A 26,769-nucleotide genomic window follows, 5' to 3' on the forward strand; every position below is an offset into this window, starting at 1 on the left:
AGGGTGGTCAGCCATTTCCGCCATGTGGATGCAGATGACCTCCTGTGAAATGTTAGAGTTGGCAGTTCTGGTCCATGTGGCGGCTCATCGAAGCCCCCAGCTCCATGCTGCTACCCCTTTGCTATATCAGTCTTGGGGAGAAACTGCTCTTTCATCTCCTTGCTCCCCTGTGGTGAGAAAGCTGTCTCTGCCTTCTGTAAGGCCAAGCTCGGCCACTTTCTTCTGCACACACCATCTCAATACCACACACGATCACGTTTGGTTCCTGTATGGTTTCTCTAGTTAGGGAGCTGGAGCAGTAGTTGGGAAGGGTGGCTCTGGGTCAGATAGACCTGAGTTTGAATTCTGGTTTTATGTTTATTAGCTGTGTGATATTAGTAAAGTGACCTACCTTCTCTGAGCTTTCATTACCTCATCTGTAAAAAAAGGAATGTGGTATTACCTACCTCCTCATGGGCTATCATGTGAATTAAATGAAATAATACCTTATAAGTGCTCATAGTAATATTTGGCCCAAAATAAGCACTCAGTAAACGTTAACAATTTCCACCATCATAATCATGGTCATCACCATCATCATCATCATTATTATTATTAGTGGGGAAAGAAAACACTAAATATCTGGGGACAAGATACTATCCTTGAGGTCCCTCAACCCCCTTCCAAACTAAATCTCATCCACAACTGAAACCCAATTATATAATACTTTCCTCCCTGTTCGTCTGTAAGCTCCTGGAAGAAGGAATATGTCTGCCTTTCTCACTGACGAATTCCCAGTTCACCAGGCAAAGTGAGTTGCATGTAACAGTGTTCTTTAAAAAGTCGCTGAATGAATGAATGAGTGAGTGAAATGACTTCTCAGGAAATACACAATGTTGGTACCCACTTATTACATGCACTTAAAGGCAAATTCCCTGTGTCTGTGCTAAAAGAAGCAGAGATCAGGGATCGTGGGACCATGAATACAGCTAAGAATATGCAAATGAGCAGGTAGAGCTGGGCCTCAGAGGGCATCTAGTCCACTTCCCATAAAAGGCCAGAATCTCCTCTACAACATCCCTAACAGAAGCCCATCCAGCTGGTTCCTGCTTGAATAATACCCAGTGATAGGGAATAGTGTATTTGGAACCGCCTACCCTGCTTGCTCTTGGTGTTTGCTCCTTCAGCCTGGACGACCCCCTGTCCCCGCCCCTCCCCATGCCTTCTCACAGGACAGGTTCTAACAGTCAACCAAATGAACATCCGACATGAACCAAGCATGTCTGTGTGCCTTCCACTGCACTGGGCTCATAACAGAAGCGCTAAGAAGCATGCGGTTTCACTTTTGTCCTGGAAGCAACTTGGCTTTGTCTTCCAGCTAAATTGGAACATGTAAATAAAGTTTTAAAAGGATGCCAGAGAAAAATCACGTGTGAAAGTAATGCAAGCCCCATAAACTGCCACCCCAACTGCCAGAGCCTGGCGGTCAGAGGCTCGAGAGGCCCCTGGAGGCTGCAGGTTTCTGGGAAGGATCACGACGGTGCATCCGTGCAGCCAGTAGTCCTATGAAGAGTGTGCCTTTGCGCTGGCTTGAAGAATCCCAAAGAACCAGAGTTGAAGGGTCCCCAGGAGCTCGTCTCACCCAACCCCTCCCGCATTTTGTAAAAGAGGCACTTAAGACCCAGAGAAGGGACAGAACCTGTTTGAAGTCACTCGGAAGTTGAACAGGAGAGCTGGGCTGGGATTTGGAGCAATTGTTTGTTCTGTTCTTTGTGGCTTCTTTTACCCCACTGCTGCCTCTCAGTTTCCTCTGTGTGTGTGTGTGTGTGTGTGTGTGTGTGTGTGTGTGTGTGTGTGTGTGTGTGTGTGTGTAAGAGAAAGAAACATATAGAAATAGGAGACAGAGAAAGGTTGAGAAGCACTCCCTCCCCACTCCCCCTGCCCCTCTCAGAGTCACCCCTCACTGATGGAGTCCATCCCAGTGTCCTCTTCTCCCTCCTACACAGCCTTGCCTCTCTCCCTCGGCTTCACCTCACTCTTCTGCAGCAGTGAGAACACACGGCTTACTTTAGGATCACCAGAGCTTACACTGCAGAGAGCCTCTGGAAGGGAAGAGGAAACGGATGGGTAGAAAATCAAGTCCCAGACCCCAAAGGATGCTCACTTCCTACGTGGTCCAAGCAACCCATCAGGCAAGGCTGAGCATATGTTACTCTTTGCAGTCACATCCCATGCTCTAGAATAATCCATTCTAGAGAACTGAGAGTTTCTGTATCCGTCCAAGAAAGGTGAGATTATATTCTCATTTTATGAGAGAGGAAAAGGAGGTCTAAGTTGCTGAAGAAAGTTTTCCAAGGTCATGTGGCTAAAACTGGAATTTGAACTCAAACCTCTCTAATTCCAAAGATTAGGTTTGTTGTCCATTGGGCCACACTGTCCAAATCAAAGAAACCTTGGTGACTCTCAGGCCTGGTATTATAACTGAGAAAGCTCAGAAATAAACTCCTTTTCTTCTGATACTGCCTGGGTTTGAATTTTCGCTCAGTCACCTACTAGCCGTGGGATCTTGGGCAAGTCATTTCACCTATCTGTACCTCAGTTTCCTCATCTGTAGGTGGGAATATTAATGCATACCTCACAAGATAAAGTGAGTTAATTTATATCAAGTTTTACAACAGTGAGTGCAGCAGAAGCCTGGGGTCTCATCCCAGCTCTGCCACTGACTCGTTATCCTTTGCAGAAAAAAAATTCTCCTTTGTTGAGGGTCTCAATTTGTTCCAGATTTGTTCAAGGGTTTTCAAAAGGACTAAATGATCAAAAGGACCTTTCCAGATGTGCAACTTATGGTTCTGGTTTTCCTGCCTCTCTCTGTAGTCCAGAGGTGCCAGAACACAATTCTCGAAGCCATATTGGCTCCCTTCATTCTAAGGGAGAAGCCACTCCATTCATCTCAAGCACTGGGTGTTTGCATCCTTTGCTCTTGCCAGCCATGCACACCTTGGCTGATTTGGAAAGGCCCTTTCCGTGCTTAGTCAGTGGGTTAGTTCAGATATGCAAGCCAGCAGCTGCAATTGCTCTTCCAGAGCATGGAACCCCCTTGCCACTACCAGCTTAGAAGCAGGAGGGACAGACCCCTTAAGTACCTATTTTGGCAGGAGGTTGGGGTAATATATAACTAGAAAGGTTCAGTCCTCACTTCCTTACTTGTCCCTTTCTTTAAGACAGAAAAGCAAACAGACTCTAGAGTACTCTAGGTGAGTACTTATTATGTACCAGGCACTGTCCTAAGAATTTGATAACGATTAATGCAGTTAATACTCCCAACGGCCCTATGAGATAGCCGCTATAATGATTCTTATTTTGCAGTAAAGGATGCCAAGGCACAGAAAGGTTGAGTAGCTTGCCTGCAGTCACACAGCTAGGTGGTGGCAGAGCTGAGATTTGAATCCAGGTTGATGTGTACACGCATTTCCTCTGATTCACCGACCTCTGTCACTGATTCAGAATCTCCGAGCAGGTGTGCTTTCCAATTAGAGAGTTCTTCCCTGAACCCTTCACCCAGCCAAAGCCTCCTCTCCTTTCAGCTTCCTTGCTTCCACTGGGAGCCTTCCCTGTGTTCCAGGTTCAGGTTTTGTTCTACCTATTTTGCTCTATAGTTATGTGGGTAATATGGGCCTTTCTCACTAAACCTTAAGTAACTTGAAAACAAGGACCAAACCTATCTTATTCTCTGCTGCATCCCTTTGTCCAGTATGTACTTGGCAATATTAGATCCTCACAGGTGAATGAGGGAATGAATGAATGAATAACAAGAATATTCCTTTCCCCATTCCTAGTAGGTTTCAAATTTATCATACGTTTGGACTTTCATTCATTCTTCACGAAGCATTCATTGGGTGCCTACTCTACGGGAGCCCCTGAGAATGTTTAAGCTGGCATTTCATCAAAGGTGGGCTTGCTATAGTCTTTGCCTGAGCCTCACTGGACAGGAAGGTCTTGATCATGTGAAAGGAAGGTATTGCTGGTTTCAAGTCTGCCAGGAACTCCAGCCATAAAAGCCCACCCCACCCCTACCCTTTGGCTCTTGTTCTGAAGTGGCCGTGGCCAGGTGTCACCCGTGACTGCAGCCAACTAGACCAGAGTTAAGATGAAGGGAGGTTCTGAAAGACCAACCAACCCCAGGCCAGATACTGCACTTCTTTATTCATGCATTGACAGCCCAATCTGGGGACCCCTGACCTTCTGCCACAAAATGCCAGCATTTTATCCTAAACCCACAGACTGAGAGAATTTGGTTTGTGAGATCCCAACTACCTTTTTAAATAATCTGTCAGCAGTGGACTTGTGTTTGGGGGATAGGTCTGTTTGTGCGTTTGCTCATATCCAAGTGTACAGGTGCCTGCCTCCCTGGTTTCAAATGTACCTGGGTAAGAGTTAACACTAGTGGTTTCTTCCCAAATCGAATGGTGTTTTAGCTGGTTTGAGCACAGCTGCAATGTCTTATTGACTTGGCAGGAACCAGATAAGCCTATGTTATGAGGGATTATATAGGGTAAGGACGCATTCAAGTTTCGGTCGGTTAAAGTGGCTAGAATAGGAAAATCTGAAGACCTTATGCAGAGACATGGTTGTCTGAGGACACAACAAAGTCCTCAGCCCAGGAATATTCCATGAATTCATGTATATCCATATTCATGTGCACACACCTGTGTGATCACAGAATTGTAGATCAAAGCTGGAAAAGCCCTTAAGAGAGAAATCGACTGGCTCAGAAGTTTCCAAACTTTTTCGTTTAAAGCTCTAGTTTCAAATGGAATCCTGGGGAGAACCCCAGTATGTAAAACAGATAAAAAGCAGAGCTGCTTTGGTGGAAGAGGGAGGGTGGGAATCCAGAACCTCAACCTTCTGCCTTCCCACTAATTCAACTTGGTAGCCTCTGAAATGCCTACAGCCTGGGACAACAGTTTGAAAGATCACTGATCTAGCCAATGCCCTCATTTTGCAGATCAATAATCTAGTGCCTGGAGAGGGTGAGAACACTACCCGAGGGTAGACAGCTCATGAAGTTCAAAGACGGGACAGAACTTATGCGGTTGTCCCTAAAATTATTTTCCTGACACTACTTATTTATGACCCAGTTCAGAATATACTACACACAAAACAGTCAATAACAAGACCTCTTTGGTCCACAAGATGAAAGCTGAGAGACTGAGAGGTGACAGGATGGAAACTTACAAGAAAACCATGAAAAGGGTGAGTGAAGACATCTGTCGTGTATGTTTCATCCCTTGGTGTAAATTAAGCAGTCAGCCTGCTCCAGGTACTGGGCTGTGGATACCGTGGGGACCGAGGTTCCTGCTCTCTAGGGTCACACGGTCTTCTAGGTCTAAAGGAGATGAGAAGCAAGGCTGCAGTCAGAGAGAAAGCTGGGAAAGACCCCAAGGGAGAGAGAAATAAAGAGCTTTGTGGGGGCTTCCCTGGTGGTGCAGTGGTTGGGAGTCTGCCTGCCAATGCAGGGGCATGGGTTTGAGCCCTGGTCCGGGAGGATCCCACGTGCCGCGGAGCAACTGGGCCCGTGAGCCATAATTACTAAGCCTGCGCATCTGGAGCCTGTGCTCCGCAACAAGAGAGGCCACTATAGTGAGAGGCCCGCGCACCGCGATGAAGAGTGGCCCCCGCTTGCCACAACTAGAGAAAGCCCTCGCACAGAAACGAAGACCCAACACAGCCATAAATAAATAAATTAATTAATTAATTAAAAAAAAAAAAAAAAAAGAGCTTTGTGGTTCACATCCCAAGGACCAGCACCCATTAAAGGAGCGGAAGACTAACACCTGGGTCTCCCAGAAACCTGCTAATTCCTTCTTAGTATAAAGAAGCAGGCCATTGCAAGGGCTTCATTGAAGGACAGGAGATAAGTGAATCAGACTGATGGGACTAGCGTTGAGGGGGCAGAATGTACAATGGCTAGAAAATAAGCCCAGAGTCTTGTCACTTGCTATGACTACGGTCTCTCTCCCTCACTATCTATGTTATGTTAGGCAGAAGCTACTCCATTCATTTAAGACTCAGTTTTCTAATCTGCAATGTGGGAATGATAAAAGTACCTGCTTCACAGGATTGTCACTGGGATTAAATGAGATCATACAAATAAAGCTCTCAGCACAGTGCCTACTACTACACAGTACAGGTCTGATACACGTCAGGCACGGTGGTTGTTACTGTCATTATTATTTTAGCCAAAGTCTGCATCCCATGACTTCTGTCCATTGGTTGGTGCTGGCCTGCCTTCCAGAACCTTAGAAAACAAATCTTCTACCTCTTTTCCACGACAGCCTTTCTAGGATTCAAATACATCCTTCACTTCCCTTCTTAGTCTTCCATTATTTTCAGGTTGAACATCCCCACTTTTTTCAAGCATTTCTAATGTAACCAGACTTTTCAAACTGTACTTCCCTATAACTATCCTCTCTATGGAGCTGTCATCTAAGAATTTATCTGACAATCTGGGGAAACTTGCCACATTCAACTTGTGCCATTCAGAGTATAAAGTGCAAGTTCTTCAATTTGTTCTAATCTTACCTCTTCTAGACCTCAAGGGGAGGAGATGGAGGGAGTGCTCTCTCCGGCATCCCAGGTCTTGTTAAATAACCTTCTCCTTGGCCCCTTAACAATGTTGGATGTTCCCTCTTCCTTCTAATGGGGGTGGTGTCCGCCCAAGCAGGACGATGAGGGCTGAATAGCTTGTATGTGACCCCTGGAAAGAACCCCAGAGAAAAAGGAAATCTGGCTTTGAAGATAAAGCTTTTTATCCTTTGAAAGCTGTGTTCCCATACACCTGCCTCCTGTTAGCTCAGGTGTCTTGCCTGACCCAGTGCCTGGTTTCAAAGCAGTTGTAACAACACCTAACCTCTTCTGACCCAGTGATAATGATGATGGTGAATGTGATGATAATAATAATAACATTCATAATCGCTGATGATTATAATAACATTCATTAAGCACTTACTATGTGCCAGACACAGCTCTAAGTGCTTTATGTATTTTTTTTAAATCTTGCTCCAGTTCTATGCTGTAGGTGCTATTATATCCGCATTTTGAAGACCAGAGAGCTAAGACTCAGAGAGGTTAAATAACCAGTAAGCACACATAATCAGGTTCTTTTGTTTCCAGGCACACATGATAATTAATAGTCATAATGATAACTCAGAGCTTCCTCGTGATCCTCAAAGCATTTTCTAAATCTTTACAGCAACATGAAAGCATGGCTAATGTAGTTATACTGTTAAACATCTCTTTAGGATATTATAATTATTTGAAATGCCTTTTCATTCTAATCCTTTGAAAAATATCATTGAGATATGATAGATGGAATGACTATATTAACCAGTTTAATTAATTGAGCACTTTTTCCCCCAGGCATGCTATTTAAATGACTGGTCAGCATTGCATTGCCTTCTACGATGAGTACATAGGGAATACAGATCTTAATCTCAGCTACCCCTCTAACCAGCCTACAACTTGAGGCCACTAGTCTCCTCTCTGGACAACGAGGGGTTTGACCTGATCACCAGTATCTTTGCTTCAGGTGTCTGTAAACCTAAACTATGCCCCATGGGTCAGATCCAACTGCTACCTGATTTTGTTTGGCTCATGAGCTAAGAATGGTTGTACATTTTTAAATTATTAGAAAAACGAAAAGAAAAATGATACTTCGTGACGTGTGAAAATTACGTGAAATTCAAGTTTCAGTGGACACAACCATGCTCATTCATTTTCTATTGTCGAGGACGGCTTTCGCGCCATAACAGCAACATTGAATAGTTACGACAGAAACCACATGGCCCACCAGCCTAAAAAATTCACAATATGACCCTTTACCAAGAAAAATTTGCTGACTCCTGCTATAAATGTGGGGTAGGTGGGCACTAACAGACTTCGTATAAATCAGAGGTTTGAGAAACATCTAACCAATCTCTAACCACCATCATGGTGTCAAGGAGAGAAACCTACTGTGCCCTCCCACAGATGTTGCTTTAAGACAGAAAGCTGTACTGGAAGGCCCCTCTTTGGCAGAGTAAGACATCTCTTCTAGGCTATTAACTGTCAGCCACACTGTCTGAGCTTCTTTGTCCCTCTGTCTGGGGCAATATGGAAATGCCATCCTAAAGCTAGCCTCCTGTGTTCCTCCACTGGCAAAGCAGTGTAACACATAGACGAAGAAGACAGATTTGATGGCTGGACCACAGCTGGATTCCTTGCTTGCTGGGTGACCTCAAGGGAGTTTCCAAAGGTCCCTGAACCACAGCTCCGCACACATAAAATTGGGACAGATACTCACTCACTTATGCAAATGAGCACCTGGTGCCTACTGTGCATGTGCACCTCTCAGGGTTGTTTGGGGGGATTAAATAGGATTATGTATATAAAGCATTTAATAGAATGTCTGGCTCAGGATAAGAGCTTGGGAAATGCTTAATAAATCTAAGGGTGACTCTCGACTGATTATTTCATTTCTCAGTTTTAAATGACAACTTCATAATTCTCAAAAGGCTGTATGAAGATGAAGTTATATAATGCATAAGAAGTGACAGTTTTGCCATTGTTGTCATTTCTGTTATCCTGAGGAGCAATGCTTCTGAAGCTGCATTTCAGTAGAGCATTTAACAGCGCCAGTGTTCTTTAATTCTAGGCCAAGAGACAACAAATTAAGCAGGGCTCCCTTAACAGACCGTATCAAAGAGTCAACCCATGCCATGACTCCTCTTCCCTGTTCTGCCACGGCCACTCCCTCCCCCACTTTCCAGGGACTTAACAGATGATTCTGAACCAGCAACGTATATCAAAATTATCTGAGGATCTATTTTTATTTTTTAACAGTACTAAAAAGAAAACATATTCACATGGTAAAAAAGAAAAAAATTACTCCCTCATTTTGTGTCCTTTACCTAACATCACAGATAGGAGCTTATTTTATCATTCTTTGTCCCTTCCTTCTCAGGGGAGCTGAGGAGTTCAGTTAGAGGTCCCATCAGTTTGATTAGATATAACTTGAGGTTTGGCTCCAGTAACCTTGTAGTCAGACACTCTGGTGATGGAGTTGAGTGGCATTTATGTTTGAATAAACTCTGCCATTTCCCATGGCCCCCATTACGTTGATGGGGGCAGTCAATACAAAATGCCTGGGAGCTTGTTACAGATTTTCAAGCGACAGAATTTGACTGCAGGAGGTCGCTTTCATTTTATTCTCTCAATAGTTATTTTATGAACAAGATGTTCTTTTTAAGATCTCTAAAAATTATGGGAAGTCTCTCAACTGTGCATTAGCTTTTAACCAGGGGTGGGATGGTTGTACTCTTAGGTAGTAGAACGTCTTGGAATGCCTATTGGGTACGAGAACCTAATTCTGATTTCATCTGTACTAAAAGCTTGCTAGAAACTGTGCAATTCAGTAGACCCCTGTGAATGTCTGTAAACTGTAGCTATGGGAAAAGTTAATCACAAAATATATTTCCAACATGAGCTTCTCTTTTCAAACAATTAAAATCATCCACTGGCATTTACTGCCCGGTGATCACACTTCCCCTTAGCTCATAAGCATTCTTGCTTGAGGAAAGTCTTTGGCTTTTATTCATTCACCCAACAAATATGTATCGAGCACCTACTCTGTGCCAGGCATTGTTCTAGGTGCTAGGTTCTAGTATACATCCGTGAACAAGACAGAAAGGGTCCCTGCCCTCATGGAGCTGACATTCCAACCCGAGGAGAGAGGACAAGGGAATAAATGAGCAAACGAGATCATCTCAAATGGTGATAAACAGGGCACTGAGAAGGAACTGACTGGACTGGGTGTTGGGGGTGACTTGACTGGGTTCTACTAGAACCAGGTCTTAAGACAGCAATTCAAGTACAAGCAGCTTCTCTGGCTGCGAATCCCAGAAACAACAGCAGGGAATCAGGGATGTGAAGTAGGGAAGGGACAGCAGGCATCTGATAAAAGTGCATAACCAAGACAGTTACCCCTCGGGGCTACAGAGCTCCATCCTTTAGGGAAGCTCTAGACCTGGGTGTAGAGCATGCCTCAGGGTTACCCCACCCAGGGAAGAGGATTCTGGAGTATTTATCTACAAACTCCCCATCTGTCATTGGTTGAGAGCTGCTCTGGGTGAATGAACTCCCTGATACGCCTGGTTTACCCTGCACGTAGGTGAAGTAATAGGTATTTGTAGTTAGTATATAAAGTGGAATATCAGTGTCTAAGGGGTGGGGGAGTGGAAATCAGCAGGGCATCAATAGCAACTACCACAGGGCAAGAATTGAATCTTACATAAGGGGTCAGGAAAGAGCTGTCTGAAGAGACTGCATTTTAGCTGAGATCCAAAAATATGGGCAGGAGTCGGCCAGGGAAAGCTCACTTCCAGGCAGAGAACAGCTAGGCAAAGGCTGAGGGTGGAACTGAGCTTAGTTTGTTTATAAAATAGAAATAATAAAGAATCACAGAACTTTAGAGGCATGGGTGGGGGTCTGTGTCTTTGAGTCATGAAGTCATTGATGACTAGATCGTTTAGGTAAGGAAACTGGATCAAGTCAGTGAGAAATGAAGAGACCTGGGCAGAGCTGGGGCCAGCGCTCCCGGCTCTCAGCTATTTGTCCATGGCTCTCCCCAACCTCAGTCCACCACACTGCTTCCCCTGCTCCTTCCCCCATTTCACCCCCAGGGATCTGGCAGTTTCTCCAAGCTGTGGAGCTCAGAGAGCAATGACTTTATGATCCCTGCTCAAATTCCTGCAGTGGGCTGCCAATTATACCTTAAAAAGAAACCCAGGTGATCACAATGCTTTATGTGATCCAGCCCTGGGCTGCCGACTGCATTTCCCGCCCTCTCTCTCGCTCACTCACTGTGCTACAGCCACACCAGCCTTCTGTTTCTGGAACATGCCAAACATCCTCCAACCCCACTTCATCTTCCTTCAGAGGACTCATAGCTACTGCATGGTATACTCTGTACTCTAGACACTGTGCTACCTATTTACTCTTCTTTAACTGAAGTATAGTTGATGTATGATACTATATGTTATCGGTGTACAATACAGTGATTCACAACTTTTAAAGGTTATACTCCATTTATAGGTCTTATAAAATATTTGCTCTGTTCCCCGTGTTGTACAATACATCCTTGTAGCTTATTTTATACCTAATAGTTTGTTTGTTTATGGTCTATCTTTCCCACTACAAAGTAAGCTTTGTAAGAGAAGGAAGTTGTTTTTCTCACTATTAGAAGAGTACACTGTAGGTTCCCAAATATGTTCGTTGAATGACAAGTGAGCAAAGACCTACAGAAGACCTTAGTTCTGGTCCCCTCTCTGCTACTAAATCAATGAATGACTCTGTGAAGATGATCCTCCCACTCTGGTCTCGATTTCTTTATCTGACAAATAAGCATATAATTTCTACCTTATAAAGCCATAAAGTGAAATGCGGCCGTAGATTTGAAAGTATTGTACACTATAGAAATATATTATACAAATACAAGGTTTCCTTTCTAAATTGAAGGCTTCCTGAGTTTCAATGAACTTCGCCAAATGGGGAGGAAAGTTTCATTCCCAATAAAAAATGCTTTGCGGATATGAGAACTGATCAGGCCTCACTGGCTAGAGAAGACCTCGGCTGTGGCACAGGAAAGAGCACAGGGGGAGGGGTAATCAGCATCCAGCCTCTTCTAGACACGCTGGTGACCTTGGGGAGCCCTCAGGCGCTTGCCCCTGATGGACTTCAGATTCCTCTCCTCTCAAAAGGGTGGAGAGTGGTGATGGTGGAGGAAAAGCCTCCCCCTCTTCTGTTTTTTATTCTATTGCACATCTGTGTCGTCATAGGAATCACTGTGCACCACGCACTTGACATGCTTTTTCGTCCCACTGCTTTTTCTCCCCCGCCTCCTAACCTCCATTATTCATAGGAGAAAACGTCAGGGAACTTGGTCCAAGGTAGTAACTCACAGCTGTGAGCAGCAGAGCCCACCCTCCAACCCAGGCATGGCTGGCTCCTGCGCAAGTGCTCTTAACCACTGTGCTAACTCTGTGCACAAACTAAGTGATAACAGAATTCAGAAGGGAGGGAGACACAACTGTCTCTCCATTACGTCGGTTTCACCTTAAGTAGGAACTGGGTGGAAAAGGCTGTGATTCTGTAACATGGTTAAACGGATGTATCCAGGCAGCAGATTCTGACTTCTCTCCCTTCCTCTCCACCCAGGGTTTCATGGACATTGACTTGAACAAATTCAAGGAGAGTGGAGCAAACGTAACAGGTTTCCAGTTGGTGAACTACACAGACACCATCCCGGCCAAGATCATGCAGCAGTGGAAAAACAGTGATGCTCGGGACCACACCCGGGTGGACTGGAAAAGACCTAAGGTAAGAAGATGGGCAGCAGGCAGCAAAGGACCAGCCTGGTCCCTCTGCCTGCCCTAGATTCCTGGGTAGTGTTAGCCTTTAGATAAGGATAGACTTTCTAAGAGGAACAAGTTAAGCAAAGTGTATCCGTAAAGACTGAGGGTATGGACAATCCAGAATGACAGTGATTTTAACAAGATAAATATTTTGATTTTCTTTCATATAAACAAAATTCAGAAGTCAGCACCCCAGGGCTTGTGTAATGGCTTCACAATCATTCAAACACTGAGGCGTGTTCTATCTTCTTGCTCTGCTATCCTCGGCATATGGCTGCTACCTTATAGCCCCAAATGGCTGCAGAAGCTCCAACAATTACCTCCCTATTCTACCCAGCAGGAAGGGAAAAGGAAAATAAAAATCAAAACTGCTTCCTATAAGAACTCTTTCCAGAAGTCACACACAGATCTTCCCTTCACATGCTATTGGCCACATCTTAGAAACCTACCCCAGCTACCTACAGGGGAAGCTGGAAAATGATGTCTCTACTCTGGGCAGGACCACCATGTTGCACAGCTCCAGGGGGATGCATTTATTTCTTCATGGATTGAGCCTCCTAGATTTGTGCAGTGAGCTGGCCCTTTTTCTAATCAGCCACGTACCTAGCTAAAAATCAAGGAAATTTAACTAAGCAATAACCAGCACATCTCCTTCTCAGAGAGTCTACTACCAATTATCATGCTGACTACCTGTCTCTCACTTCCCAGCAAGGCAGCTTTAAATCCTGCAGCCAAAATCTATATTGTTTGCTATTTGATAATGGCTTAGAATAAGGATAGGGGATAATTTTTCTTTCCCACATCAAATCCACCAGTTTGGCAATGGCTGTGAGAAACACTGTGTTGAGAAGGATTCTGAGGCTAAATTTGTTTATCTGGGGCAAACTGTGGATCCTTGGCAACTTTCTCTTGCCACTCGTCAATTTCTTTTTGTGAATGGCAGGCCACTTAACCGAGATGCTTCTTGTCCCACTTTTGCTCGAACTGAGTTAGCAATTCAGAAATAAAAACTTATTTCAATATGAGCTTAAGCAAGCAAAATCACAAATGTGCTTTAAAGCAATGAGCAAACCACACAGCAGTTAATTCATTAATATGCAAAAAGCCCACCCAATTTCCAAAAGATTGGAGCTGATTATAAAAATAACAAAATATAATGTATATACTTTTAAAATAGCAAGAGAATCAAAGTTAAGAACTGGAAAAATACATATACATTCATTCTACAACTCTACTGTGAACTTAGAATGTGCCAGAGAACATGCTAGACATTGAGGACAAATTAATGAGGACAGACATGAGTTCCAGTGCCGGGAAATGTTGTTATTGTTATCCTGCTTTTGTTTCAACATTTTCACCCGCTTTTAGGCAAGATGGGGATAAAATTGAGGGTTAGCATGAAGAAGCACAAGGGGAAAGTTTGCAGAATGTAAACCTGCCACTTGAGTGAACCACATGCGGAAATAATTAAGAGTTGACCCTTCTTGGATTATTCTTTTTTTCTTTTACTGTCACCAGGGATGGTGGAGTAAACTGTTCCTCTTGGCTCCCAACTGATGACTATAACACAGAGAACACCAAGTGGTTTTCCATGGACTGTATCAGACAGATACAGATGTGCTGTATTTAATCTATGGATTCTTTTTCCAGTTGAACCAACATTTTCAGATGGCAAGATTGAACACAAAATTCTAAAGTTCTCTTCTAACATCACAACCTGCAGTAATACTGAACTCATAATCCAGGGGGGCAATATTGGCTATGAGGTGGAGCAGGAGCCCCCATCTAAGAGGCAGGCACTTCCTGGCTCACGACTGCTCCCCTCCACCCCCCTACTCCCCATCCCTGGCCCGCTGCAGGCATCCTCACCACCGGGAAGCTCCTTCCCAGATGCAGCTCCCACCTGCCTCCCTGTCAGCTCGCTCTGACACCTAACTGTCTCTGTTCCTCCCACTAGTACACCTCTGCGCTCACCTACGATGGGGTGAAGGTGATGGCTGAGGCTTTCCAGAGCCTGCGGAGGCAGAGAATCGATATCTCTCGCCGGGGGAATGCTGGGGACTGCCTGGCTAACCCAGCTGTGCCCTGGGGCCAGGGCATCGACATCCAGAGAGCTCTGCAGCAGGTGAGGCTGGCAATGGCTGCCCCATCTTATGGGAGCCTCACGGGGGATTTCAGCATCAGTTTCAGGTGGGACGTAGCTATTTAAAAGAAAAGGTAGAGCACGCCTCAAGTTTGGACTGCCACTGCATTGTGTCTGTGGCTCTTGGCGTACATGGAAGGTCATGCAGAAATTTGAAAAACAAAACAAAAAAACGCAGTAGTATGGAATAGTCATTCCTGATAGCACAAAAGCTCTATTTGCTGCTTAGGGTTTATGTTAAAGAGGGGAAGCCAGTGATTTTGTATTTGGAAAGGGGACTTGAGATATACAAGGATGAAACTGAACCATTTTAGCAGTCTCTTGGAGACTCCCTCTCTTGCCCTGATTTTCTGGATTTCTTCATCACCTTTGCTTTCTGTGCACGTCATGATGGGACCCTGAAAATGTTTCTCGGGACTTCTGATTCTATCTTCTTGCTTCTCAGCATTGCAATCATCAATTTTGTTCGCGCTTAACAACAGGTAAAGAACAGGGATAGAAAATGGTCAGGCCCCTCCAATCAGTTGGCTATGCAGAGGATTCTGAGGCTGAATCCAGATTCAACAGGGGGGAGTAAATACTCAATTAGTGATATGTCTGCTGTGGAAGCAGGATGAGACAGAGGTAAACGTGAGCCATGCATTTAACATTCCTGGTTTAGAAGGTTCTGGGGATTTGCCCAGTTTTATCACTCTCTGAGCTCCTTGAAGTCTCTAGGAGTTTCTAGAAGCACCTCAAGCCCAGGCTGTGGTCCTCCAACTCCTGACGGATAGCACTATACAATGCCTCTCATGCCTCCTGAGAGAGGCTGTGTTTCCAAAGGGGACTGGGCAAAGAGGGCAGTGCTCACTGCAAAGGAATGTCCAAGTATCAGACACAGTGGCAAGCCAGCCAACAGCAAGATATTTTGGTGCAAATGCCTCTCAGGACCTGCCCTCCCCATCCAAGAGTTGCCTAGATAAGACCAGCTCTACTTTCAAGACTCCATTCAACAGAAGATGAATTTGGACTCCCAGGGAAGGAGAGATGCGTTTCTGAATGAGGGAGAAATGTAGAGCAAAATGTACAACTATTCCCATTTGTTTTCCAGCCACACGTGCACAGCTCTAACAATTTTCACAACCTGGAGAAAGAGACAAGACAGGAATATCACAGGCTGTTCTTCAGCTTGGATGAATTGCCTGCACATGGAATATGAATTATACTTCTGTCCTTTGGAATGAAGTGAAGCAGCTGCCCTGTGACTACACGCAAACGGGTCCACCCGCAGCCCCTTCTGCCCTCCCCCTGTCTCTGTCTCTGCGCAGGGCGGCCCCGAATCGCTAGGCAGCAACAGCAGACACCCACCAGCTTCAGAATGATCGCCAAAGGTGCCGTGCCCACCTTCTGGCTTGTTTAAAACGCTCTTCCAGACCCCACAGTCGAGACAGATTCTTTTTGCAGTGTGAAGCTAGTTTCAGGAGGTCCCACGGACTTGCCCTCAGCTTCACAACCCTTCTAGCTCCCTTGCCCCTCCCATCTTAAGGGCGTCCCTGGAAGGATATCCTGATGCCATCGTGACAGTGATGAAGCCTGGAGACGACGTGGGTGGCAGGAAGGGCACTGAATCAGGAGAGCTGGGGTCCAGGTCCCGCTGGGCCCCTGAGTCTCTGGGTGACCTTGAAATACTCATTCAGATCTCCTACATCCTTCCCTTTCCTCATCCATGACAATGAGGCAGTTAGAGAGACAACTCTTGGGTCCCAACTGGCTTAAGAACTCTAAGGATCTAATTTATTTTCTCTTATGCTCTAACCCATGTCTTTCTGGTTGTAACACGCTCAGGCTTCCACTTCTGCCTTCAGTGGGGTTGAGAGGAGGCAGTTGCCTTAATCAAAAAAATAATAATCTCTATACTGTCTTGAGTCAAGACATGTGTGTGCCAGTCAGCTGCTCCTGAGAGCCTACTCCGTGCTCTGGTCTGGGGCCAAGCTCTGGGGACAATAAGAGAAGTCAAGACCTGCCCTCAAGAAGCTCCCTTCGGTCTCTATTGGGTGTGGACGTAGGGCAGGGAGAACTAGCCACAGAACAAACCCAAAAATAAAACCAACATTCTGATCTAAAAATCAGCTGTTCAAACTGATTACTTTCAAATCTTTGTTAATCACCTAGAATCACAAACACATATTGCTGAAAGAGACCTGAAAGATTACGACCCCCATTTTCCCTCACATTATAGATGAAGCAGCTGACCTAGAGTAGGCAGTGACTCAGCCGAGGTCACAGAGCAGCTTAGCAGCACGGGCTGGACCAGACACCCATCCAGGGCTCTTCTTCCTGTCCCACAACTGTCCTGTGGCCCCAGGGGCCTTTGCTTGTACGCACTGAGCTCCAGGGCCTTAAACACACAGTCATGGCCACTGTCCAACCATCTCACCCTCAAGACCCATCTCTTGAAAAAGCCATGCCCCTAGGGAGGAGCAATGTGCCTACAGTAGACTGGGTAAATCCCAGTGACATTCGGTCCTTGGAACCCAAGGATGGGGGCTCGAGTCTCTTCTGCCCTGCCCATTGGCCTTCAGGTCACACATGGGGAGGGACCTGTGGGTCAGCTTGTGGTAGAGCTGGGATGCCTGTGAATTAGGCCAAGAGGAATTAGCACATTATTCTAAAAATAATGGTAATACCAGCTATGATATGCCCAGGGCTTACTATGCACAAGGTACTGAACATATTTTACATGTTTGATCTCACTGAATCTTCAATATAACCCTCTGAGGTAGCTGGTTTTATTAACTGCGCTTTATAAACGCAGAAACTGAGCTACAGAGATTTTTTTAAATTTCCCAAAATTATACAGTTATTGGTAAAAGTGGGACTCCAACCCACGTCTCCTTGCTACCTCACCCTGTCTCCGTAACTGCTCTGCTCTGAAGCCTCAAAGGCCCAGCCCAGCAGGTGAGACACGAGCTATGGCCCAGCCAGCACCAGCACATGACCTTGGGTAATATCTACATGCCCCCGCTCCCCCCCACCCCACTATAGTTTCCCCAGTGGCAGAGTGAAGACAATCAACCTGCCTGCTCCCTGCCTGACATCCAAGGAGCCATTCAGAATATTAATGAGCCCACATCCTGGAATTCCTCAGCGCTCCAGGAAGGAAGAGGCATGAGGGCGCCCATAAATTGGCTTCTGGCTGGCAGAAAAGATCCAGCTCCCCAAGTCAGGCTGTTAGCATCTGGGGGGTCATAGGCCCTTTGAGGATATGATGGGAAACAAAGCTTTGTACTCTTATTCCCAGAAAATGCACACACATATATTTTTGCATGACCAGGAGTCAGGTGGACCATAGACACTCTTAGAAGCCCAGCTAAGGGCCTCGGTTGAAGAATCGCTGCCCTAAATTAGGATCAGCCCTCTTGCCTTTGTGTTTGCAATCTGTCAGTCAACGACCACGCACGTTGGAAGTGAAGGTTTACGTGGCATATTGCTAGATGAGGTTGGGGCGAGCTGGGCAATAGGGGTGTAAGACACAGTCCATACCTTTCAGGACTCAAGACCCAGTGTTGAAGGAAAGACAAGCTCCTGAGAAATAATAGCCACAAAGGTATAGATTAAGGGCTAAATAACACAGCCAGGCTCTTGGTGCTATGGACTGTCAGAAAAGAATGCCATGACTGAGGAATCTGAACATTACCAGGCTTCCTGGAGGAACAAAACTGGGGCTTTAAGTACAGTGACCATATAATTTATCATCCAAACTTAAGAGTGAAAGGGAGAGCTATTACCAATTATCCCAGAACAAGACATGTAAACTGAAACGATCCCAAGCTAACCGAGGTGGATGGTCATTCATGCCTTAAAGGAAGGGTGAATTTGAACAAGGAGTGATTTGGGTTTTGGAGGGTCTGGGTGAGGATGTAAATGGTACCCAGCAGACGGCTAGAGTGAGGGTACCAGTGAGGACTTGTGGGCATCGTGCTTGGCTGTTAGCGTGTAGGAAGAGAAGAGCTGGGTTCACACCATGACTCCGCCAAGCACTATCTGGGGGGATCCTGGATTAATTGCTCCACTTTTCTGGCATTAATTTCCTCATCTCTTAAATGGACATAATCCTCTTAGCACTGCCTCCCTCACTGGCTTGTCACAAGGCTCAAAAATATTTTTTTTTTAAAAAGGGATAATATATAAGCTTCTTTGAACCTCAGGGCAACTGCATGAGATAGAGCAGGATTATTCTTCCCATTGTTCAGGTGGGCAAGTGGAAGCTCAGAGGGGTCCTGAGACTTAACTTGGCTAGTACAACCAGAATGTGGTCTACTGGGATCTAGCCCGCAGGCTCTGACTTCCCACACCCGGTGAGCATTCAGGAGGAGAGGCCAAGAGAACAGATCCACCTCACGGCAGCCACAAAAAGGCTGCAGAAGCCCCGGGCCCAGAGCATCTCCGCTGCCCCCGCTAGGGATGGGGATGGAGGAGTCATCAGGGTTGATGGCTCAAGTAGTAGAAACACTAACCAGCGATCAGCGGGCACCAAGCAGGAAAGATAATCTATGCTTCAGCATCTCATGGGTGGCAGACTCTGAGCTGGCACCCAATACCATTCACAGGAAATCCAAGGTTAATTCTCCGTCTTTCACAGGGGGAGTCAGCAGGTGCCAGGACAGTGATGGCAGGTCCAGGAGGCAGGAACTAAGGAGAAACTCCAGGTTTCCCTCAGTCTGATCCCTGTCACCCCAGCATGGGGGTAGGGGGTGGGAGTGGGGAATGAGGGCCCAGAGGCTCAGTCCTGATGGATAGGATGGCAGTTCCCAGATGTGCCCATAGCATATATTTCTGAGAAGCTTATTCCTCCGACTATGAGTCCAGACTATCCTCATAAATGGTTTGGGGTTAATCCATTCTCTTGACCTCTCCTTGCTCTGCCATCATGGAACGGTAATTCTGGGACATCTTCTTTCCCACTTTAATTTATCTCAGGGTGTGTAAGTCTTGGCTTCTCCAGCTAGACGGTGAGAACCTCCAGCTGCTCCAGGCCTCTCCTGATGTACTGTGAATCCTGAACCCAAGTGCCATAGCTCTGAGTCTCAGTAATCCTATCTACAACATCAGCAAAATAACCTCTGCTTTTGCTACTCACTGGGTTTCTGGGAACATCAAATAAGCAGCATCTTGTGAAAACACTGTGGCAACACAAGGGGCCCTCGGGTCACAAAACTTTGCTGCTGATGATTTGTTTTTTGGAAACTGAGAAAGGCATGTAAAAATGACAGTGAAAAGACCCTCGTTTCTGCTGAAAGAATCCCCTGCTGTGAGACCACAGCTTATCGGACCCAAGGCTTCCATGTTAAGTCTTCTTCTTTGCCATCCTGCTTACCCACTGTACACAGCACAGTAGTAGCAGTAATCATTATCTTCATCATCATCATCACCATCACTTAGATAACAGACACTATTCATCGAACATTTATGTCCCAGACAATATGCTAAGCACTTCAGTTCTTTGAGGAGGAAACCAACAACAGATATAGGCACAGTGACTTGTACATGGCCACATAGTTAGGAATTAACAGAGTGCAGCCTGGGGAGGACCCAGCTGGAATAGAGGATAGCAGTCGTAGGCCTGGAGAACACACGCTCTATACATCTCTGTGTCACCCCTCAGAGCCTAGGACAGTAGCACTGTCCTCTGTTTGAGAGGCCACTTGGTGTATTAAGTGAAGAAACCAGAATATGTCAGAAGCTCTGGATTTCAGGCCTGCCTTGGACACTTGTAAGTCCTAAGTCTTGAGCAAATCACTTTACCTTCCAGAGTTTAGGTTTCTCTCGTGAAAGTGAAGATCCTACTCTCTCTCTAACCGACCTAGATCAGGGGATTGCTATGAATGGAGATGAAGTCATACGTGTGAAAATGCTTCATAAACACTTGTAAAATGGTGGTAGTATTAATAATAACACAATTAGTAATAATAAAAATAATAGCTGGCCTTTGTTAAATACTCACCATGGGGCAAGCATTGATCAAAAAATATCTCATTTAATCTGTAAACCAACCTTAAGACATAATTAAACCTAATGGGTCTCATGAAACAAATGAGGAAACTGAGTCATAGAGACAATATGCAATTTGCTATATGAATATGGCATAATGATAATTAGCATGACATGAATGACATAATGATAATTAGTATGACACTTGATACCAGCACCAAAAATAGATGCCCATTTGAATCATTAATGACACTTCTTTCTGTTTCTGCAAACCATCTGCACGTCTATCCCAGTCTGTTTTTCCAAATGAGTCACATAAGTTGGTACACAGCAATGAATGGGAAGCTAAAGATGGGCAAGAGACGACCAAGGCGAGAAGGTGAAGCTTCTGGTGGATTGGAATTGCTCTCTTCTTATTCTTCGTAGCAGGATTGGTACTTTGCTTCCTCTTTGAAAAGCAAAACCAGCCTAGACTTTTCCAGAGCAAGAATTTCTCCAGATTTCATCTCAGAGAGTGAAGAGCTTGGTATATAATTTGTTCAGTGCTGTGGGCCTGTTGTAACCTCCCCACTGGGACTTCAAACCAGGAGCTGATGGGAGGGTCAGCCTGAGAGGAGACATACACACACACACACACACACACACACACACACTTTTCTTTCTTTCTTTCCTTCTTCCTTCCTTCCTTCTTCTTTCTTTCCTTCTTTCCTTCCTTCCTTTCTTCTTTCTTTCCTTCTTTCTCTCTTTCTCCCCCACCCCCGCATCTCAAATACACACACACCCCAGCTATTCTTATACCTTCTGAAGGCAGAGGGACTGATCATTCACTGTCAGAAAATGGTAACACCCTGTGAGGCTTCCTTTTAAGCTATTTGAAGAAGGGGGAAGTAAATAATGCTGGGTTAAAGTGCCCGGTTCATATTGGTTACAGGTTCAGGCTCATGTCACTGGCCTTAGGCCAGACTGATCTGAGGACACATGGTGGATCATAATTGGACAATGTGATTTCTTACACTCAAGTCGATGATACACAGCTAGACTCATCCCCAGTTGGAGGGTGGATAAATTTTATTGGTCACCTCCAGAGCAGCAGGCTTGGTTCCAAAGGTCTTGGATCCCCCATGTTGACTACTTGGCCTTTAAAACGAACTTGGAGATAGGAAGCCATGGAAGTTTAATCTGTCTCGTTTGTGGAGAAGTCCCATGCAGCGTATTTGGGGGCTTCCAATACGCACCTTGATTCCACCAGCTGAGACCTGTTGAAAGGCTCTGGTCTTATAAAGAATCTCTTCAGGTGCTTTAAAGTTTGCACAGCACCTTCACATTTGCTGTGTCGTTTAAGGTAGATGGGGCAGGAAGTTTGAGACTTAGAGAGGCAAATTGCCCAAAGTCACTTGGCTGTTCAGAGGAAAGTTGGGGTAAAATCCAGGTCTCCCAATTCTAGGTCTTTAGGCTCCCAAGTATTGTAATCCCTGGACTCACAAAGGAACTAAGAAGCCGTATTGAGGCATAGCCCAAGGCATCACAAGGCCAGCTCCCGGTCCTGGGTCTTCTCCTGACTCACCAGGGATGGCACCACCCGTCTCTTCCTTTGCAGGTCTCCTTCAGTTTCTACATCTGAAGGTGTGCACCTGGGGAGTGGTCTTTCTCACAGTGGTAGTCCTGATGGGGGAGTTTGACTGAGGATGGCACAGAGATTTCCTTTCAGGATCTATTTTGATCCACTGTTACTGTTTGCCTAAAGCAATGGGTGAAAAAGTTTTCAGGATGAATTTCAGTTTAGTAGGCAAGAGAACTGTACTCTAACAGTGATGACTGCTACAGGCAAAGGAGTAGAGAGGTGTTTAGTACTGATGCTACTCCAAGACCTCATCCCATGTAACTTCCTCAGGTTCTGGACTTTCACTTCAGCAGAAAAAGCAAACCGATGAACAAACATGAAGCGCAACTTCAGGGTTCACTGGTCACCACCTGGCTTTCTTTTCCAGGTGCGGTTTGAAGGCTTGACAGGAAATGTGCAATTTAATGAGAAAGGACGCCGGACCAACTACACCCTCCATGTGATCGAAATGAGGCACGACGGCATCCGAAAGGTAAAGGTCCCTTTGCTTCAGTTCCACAGGGAGGAGAGGGCTGAGCAGAGGCTCAGGCCGGAGCTGAGGGCCTTGGAAGCCCTGGACTGGATCTCTTAGAAGAGATGCAGGCAATGAGGATTCTAGCCTCAGCTCTGCCACTAACCAGCTGGGACTTCGGGCGAGTCAGTTCCTTCCTCTGAGAATCGAGGAGATTAAATGGAGATTTAAAAAATCTCCAGCTTTGTCTTGGGGTGCTTGTGAAGATCCAAGGGATGGGAAATTACTGTGAAAATATAAAGTAATAGATGTGTATAAAATGCCCCTGCTGCTCCTATAGGATTCCAAAGTAAGAACTTGAGAATGATGATTTATTGAGGAAGTGAACCATCTTCTCCTGGTCCACACTTGGTCGTATCCCCTCTACTTTCCACATAGAAGTATAAGTGAAATTTAGTTTGTGTATATGTATGCATATTAAACATTTTAGAACAACATTCAGATCCTTGGAGAAAACGTTCAGAATTCTACCACACTCTGTGTGCTCTGGCCTCTGCCAATTTCTCTGACCTTGACCCTTGACACTCACTTCCTTCCCCCTTCCACTCCAGTCATTCTGATCAACTTTCACTTCCAGGAATACACTATGTTCTTTCTCACCTCCCAGCCTTCAAACGTGTTCCCTCTGCCTAGGACTCCCCCTACCCCATTCCCTTCTTTTGCCCGGCCAATTCCTCCTCAGCCTTCAACACTCAGAGAAAATGCTACTCCTCAGGGAAGCCTTCCCTAGGCTCCCTTGTTATGCCTCATGGCAGCCTCTATGTTACTGTCCATGGCCTTCATCACATTCCCAGTTCCTTGGGGTGGCACCGCGTAGTGGGTAAGAGGCATTGCACACGTGGTATAAAGCTAGCAGGGGGTCATGGGTCAGAGTATTAGCTCTGGAATCCTGGGACTCAATCCTGGCATCACCACTTACCAGCCTGTGATTCTGGACGAATAAATCAGGTTCTTTGTGCCTTAAGTGGGGGTCACCATAACAATGCCAATCTCAGAGGCTCACTGAGAGGATTAAATGATCTAACGGGTGCAGAAGTTCTGAGGGCTGCGCCTGGCACATTGAAGACTGGGCCTTCATCTCTCCAACTTGATGCTCTCTATGCCTGTGCTGTCAAATACAGTTGCCACTAGCCATGGATGGCCATTTAACTTTAATTCTAAATAATTAAAGTTTAAAAGTCCCTCAGCTGCACTAGCCACATGTCAAGAGCTCAGTAGCCACAGGTGGCTAGTGGCTGCCATACTAGACAGCACAGATGTATTCAATAGATCATTTCCATCATCCCAGAAAGTTCTACAGAACAGGTCTGCTCATGCTTTCTATTCCCAACCTGTGGCGGTCCATGATGCTCTGGGTGGTTTGGTGAGATACACTGGCAGAATGGTTATAAGCTTAGGCTTTGGAGATAGACACGACCCGAATTAAGTCTCTGCCTTACTCTTTACTAGGCATGTGACCTTGAACAACTTAGCCTCCCTGGACCTCAGTTACATCATCTCCAAATGAGGAATAATGCCCTTTACCTCACAGGGTTGCCATCAGCACTGAGTGAAACAATGTCTGCTACCTGCTTGCCTGTATCAAGGGATTCCCAAAAGTAGACCCTGGCATGGAGTGGACATTCAGTCCATGTTTTGTTTGTTTGTTTCAACTGCCTTCTTTAGGCCACAGGGATTTTTATGTCAGCCTTGATTTTGAGTGAGTCAGGCTGTGCAAGCTCATGGAATGGATAAATCAGCAAACAGAAATTACAGAGTAACCTTAAAATCCACAAGCAAATCGTTGTGCTTTATTTTTCAGATCCTGGGGCTGTTTTTCAACTTACTTTCCCATGACTAAATCCTTTCCTAGAATGTGGGCTTAAGCATCCTTTGTTTACAGGGAATCTGACTTTCAGACAATCAATTCCTCCACATCTGTGGCTTCAGGCCTTTTACTCAATCAGCCTCTTAACAAAGTAATTTCTCAGATTCAAAGTAATTTCTCAGATTCACGGTGACCTCGTTGTGCTGGTTTCAGTGAGCAGTGCCTGGCCTTACCTAATGTAGGTAATAGAGGGGCTACTGCTGCTTGACCGGGGGCCTTGAGGACTCTCTCCTGATCTTTAGGCACATATCTTGGCCACCGATCTGCCAACACACCCTCTAGTTATCTGGGTCCATTTTGACATCCTACTGAAATGTGTGTGCTCTACACATACGTCCATCAAATGCTTAGGATCTTCAAATGCCAGAATGGGCACTGGCTCCACTAAAGCTAAATCCTTGGGAAATCCCATTCAGAGACTCCACTTCACCGTGGGGTGCTGATTTAGGGACCTCTGTCCAAATAAAATACCTTGTCAAATTCAAGTAGGATCACAAATTCTGGTAACTGGCTGCCAAGAGAGAAGTGTAGGAAAATTCTCGAAGGTCTTTCATGAAGGGACCATCATTGTTGATTTAACCATCTCTGCCCATCACTACTGGTCCTGTAGCTAATTTTGGACTTGAAATGGCCAAGTCTCATTTCAGCTTGATATGTGTCCCCCTGCCGTGCCCCAAGTTTGTCATCCCCAGTTCTGACCCAAGTATAACTGGAAAGGAAAGACTGGGCAGGGAAGAAAGTGACACAAAGTCCTACTGATGTCAATGCACAGCTCTCCAGTCCAGATGTCCTTTGGAAGTTTTTTCTTTAAATCCTTGCCACCCAACTTCGGACATACTGAGACCTGGTGTAGCTCTAAGACAGAGCTTCAATCCAACCACTTCTCTCCATTTCCACTGCTGATCCCAGAGCCCAAGCCACCTTCCACACCTGCCTGACTCACTCAGGAGCCTCCTTACCAGTCACTAGTCCTACTGGCCATGTTCTTGCCCCTCTAGAAGGCCATTTTCCCCACACAAGAGCCAGGATGATAATTTTCAAATATACATCAGGTTATATTGCTTTTCTGCCTAAAGCTTTTGACTGGCTTCCTACTGCAGGTAAAATATAACCTCGTCTTGACCTTCAGAACCCCAGACGCTGTGTCCCTCTGATACCAGCTCTTGCTCCTCTTTCTCTGGCTCATAACTCCACAGCTACCCTAGCATCTTTCTGTTCCTTTACCCGACATTCTCAATCACTGTAGTTTCATATGCAGTGTCTCTCCTTGTCACTCAAGTCTGGCCCAAGCAAAGTCACTTTGGAGAGGCCATCCCTGACCAAGCTATCTAAAGTGACCCCCATCCACCCAGCACAATCCCATTGTCCCAATTTTTCACAGTGCTTATCCCTTCTGATATATTCTTGTTGGTTTACTGATCTCTACTGAGGTTGGTAAACTTCAGCCTGCAGACCAAATTCAGCCAAATGCCTGTTTTTGCACAGCCCATGAGCTAATGATTTTTACATTTTGAAATGGCTGAAATAAATCAAAAGATGACTACTTCATGATATGTGAAAATTATATGAGATTACAATTTCAGGGTCCATAAATAGAGGTTTTTTTTTTTCCTGGAATACAGCCAAACTCATTTGTTTAGGTATCGTCTATAGCTGCTTCTGCACTATGACAGCAGAGATGAGCAGTTGCTACAGAGATTGTATGACCTGCAAAGCCTAAAATATTTGCAGTCTGGCTCTTTAAAGATAAAGTTTGATGACCCCTGGTCTGGATATATATTGTCTTTCTTCCCCTCTTCTCCACCTCCTTGCCCCTAAAATGTCAGCTCTCTAAACACAGGGACATGGTTCTGTTATTTATTGTATCCTCAGTGCCTACAATATATTGACGCATAGTAAGCACATGCAAATAAGCGGTTGTTCATTAAATGAGTGGGTAGTGTACTGAATGTTGCTGGGCAATCAAGGAGCATACTACTCTGGCCCATATTTCCATAGATCTGCCAGCAAGTAAGAAAAAAAATTGCTGGCAAATTTAATTAAAAAACACCTCAAGCAGAACTCAGATAAAGTTAACACATAAACTTATGAAGTTCAAATTCTTGAAGTGTGTTAGTTCAGATAACCCTAGGCGCAATAACAGATAAACTCTAAAATCTCAGCTGTTTAATGCAACAAAGGTCTCATTCTTGTTCACCCAGTGACCAGTATGGGGCCTGGGGGCTCTGA

The 26,769-nt window shown here is 45.3% G+C and overlaps 1 protein-coding gene, 2 long non-coding RNA genes and 1 pseudogene across 7 annotated transcripts in view; 3 read left to right on the forward strand and 1 right to left on the reverse strand.

Annotated features, from left to right (window-relative positions):
- The window catches only part of LOC309622898, an 843,724-nt gene that overhangs the window by 589,887 nt on the left and 227,068 nt on the right, over nucleotides 1-26,769 (forward strand). The gene's annotated exons all lie outside the window — the stretch shown is intronic.
- Nucleotides 1-26,769, forward strand: part of GRIA1 (glutamate ionotropic receptor AMPA type subunit 1) — a 315,761-nt gene that overhangs the window by 177,611 nt on the left and 111,381 nt on the right. For all 4 annotated transcript variants that reach the window (XR_014241162.1, XM_082379063.1, XM_082379062.1 and 1 more), the window contains exons 6-8: nucleotides 12,232-12,393; nucleotides 14,386-14,553; nucleotides 22,530-22,634. Coding sequence is in view for 3 of the 4 variants with exons in the window: in XM_082379063.1 (XP_082235189.1) it covers nucleotides 12,232-12,393; nucleotides 14,386-14,553; nucleotides 22,530-22,634 (435 nt within the window). In the remaining variant the exon portion in view is untranslated. The remainder of the gene's footprint in view (nucleotides 1-12,231; nucleotides 12,394-14,385; nucleotides 14,554-22,529; nucleotides 22,635-26,769) is intronic.
- Nucleotides 1-26,769, reverse strand: part of LOC309622902 — a 480,082-nt gene that overhangs the window by 118,930 nt on the left and 334,383 nt on the right. The window lies entirely within an intron of this gene.
- LOC309622864 (N6-Methyl-AMP deaminase pseudogene) overlaps nucleotides 1-26,769 on the forward strand; it is a 472,574-nt pseudogene that overhangs the window by 59,749 nt on the left and 386,056 nt on the right. The gene's annotated exons all lie outside the window — the stretch shown is intronic.

Source organism: Balaenoptera borealis (assembly GCF_965194805.1).
Source record: "Balaenoptera borealis genome assembly, chromosome: 2".
Taxonomy (NCBI): Eukaryota; Metazoa; Chordata; class Mammalia; order Artiodactyla; family Balaenopteridae; genus Balaenoptera; species Balaenoptera borealis.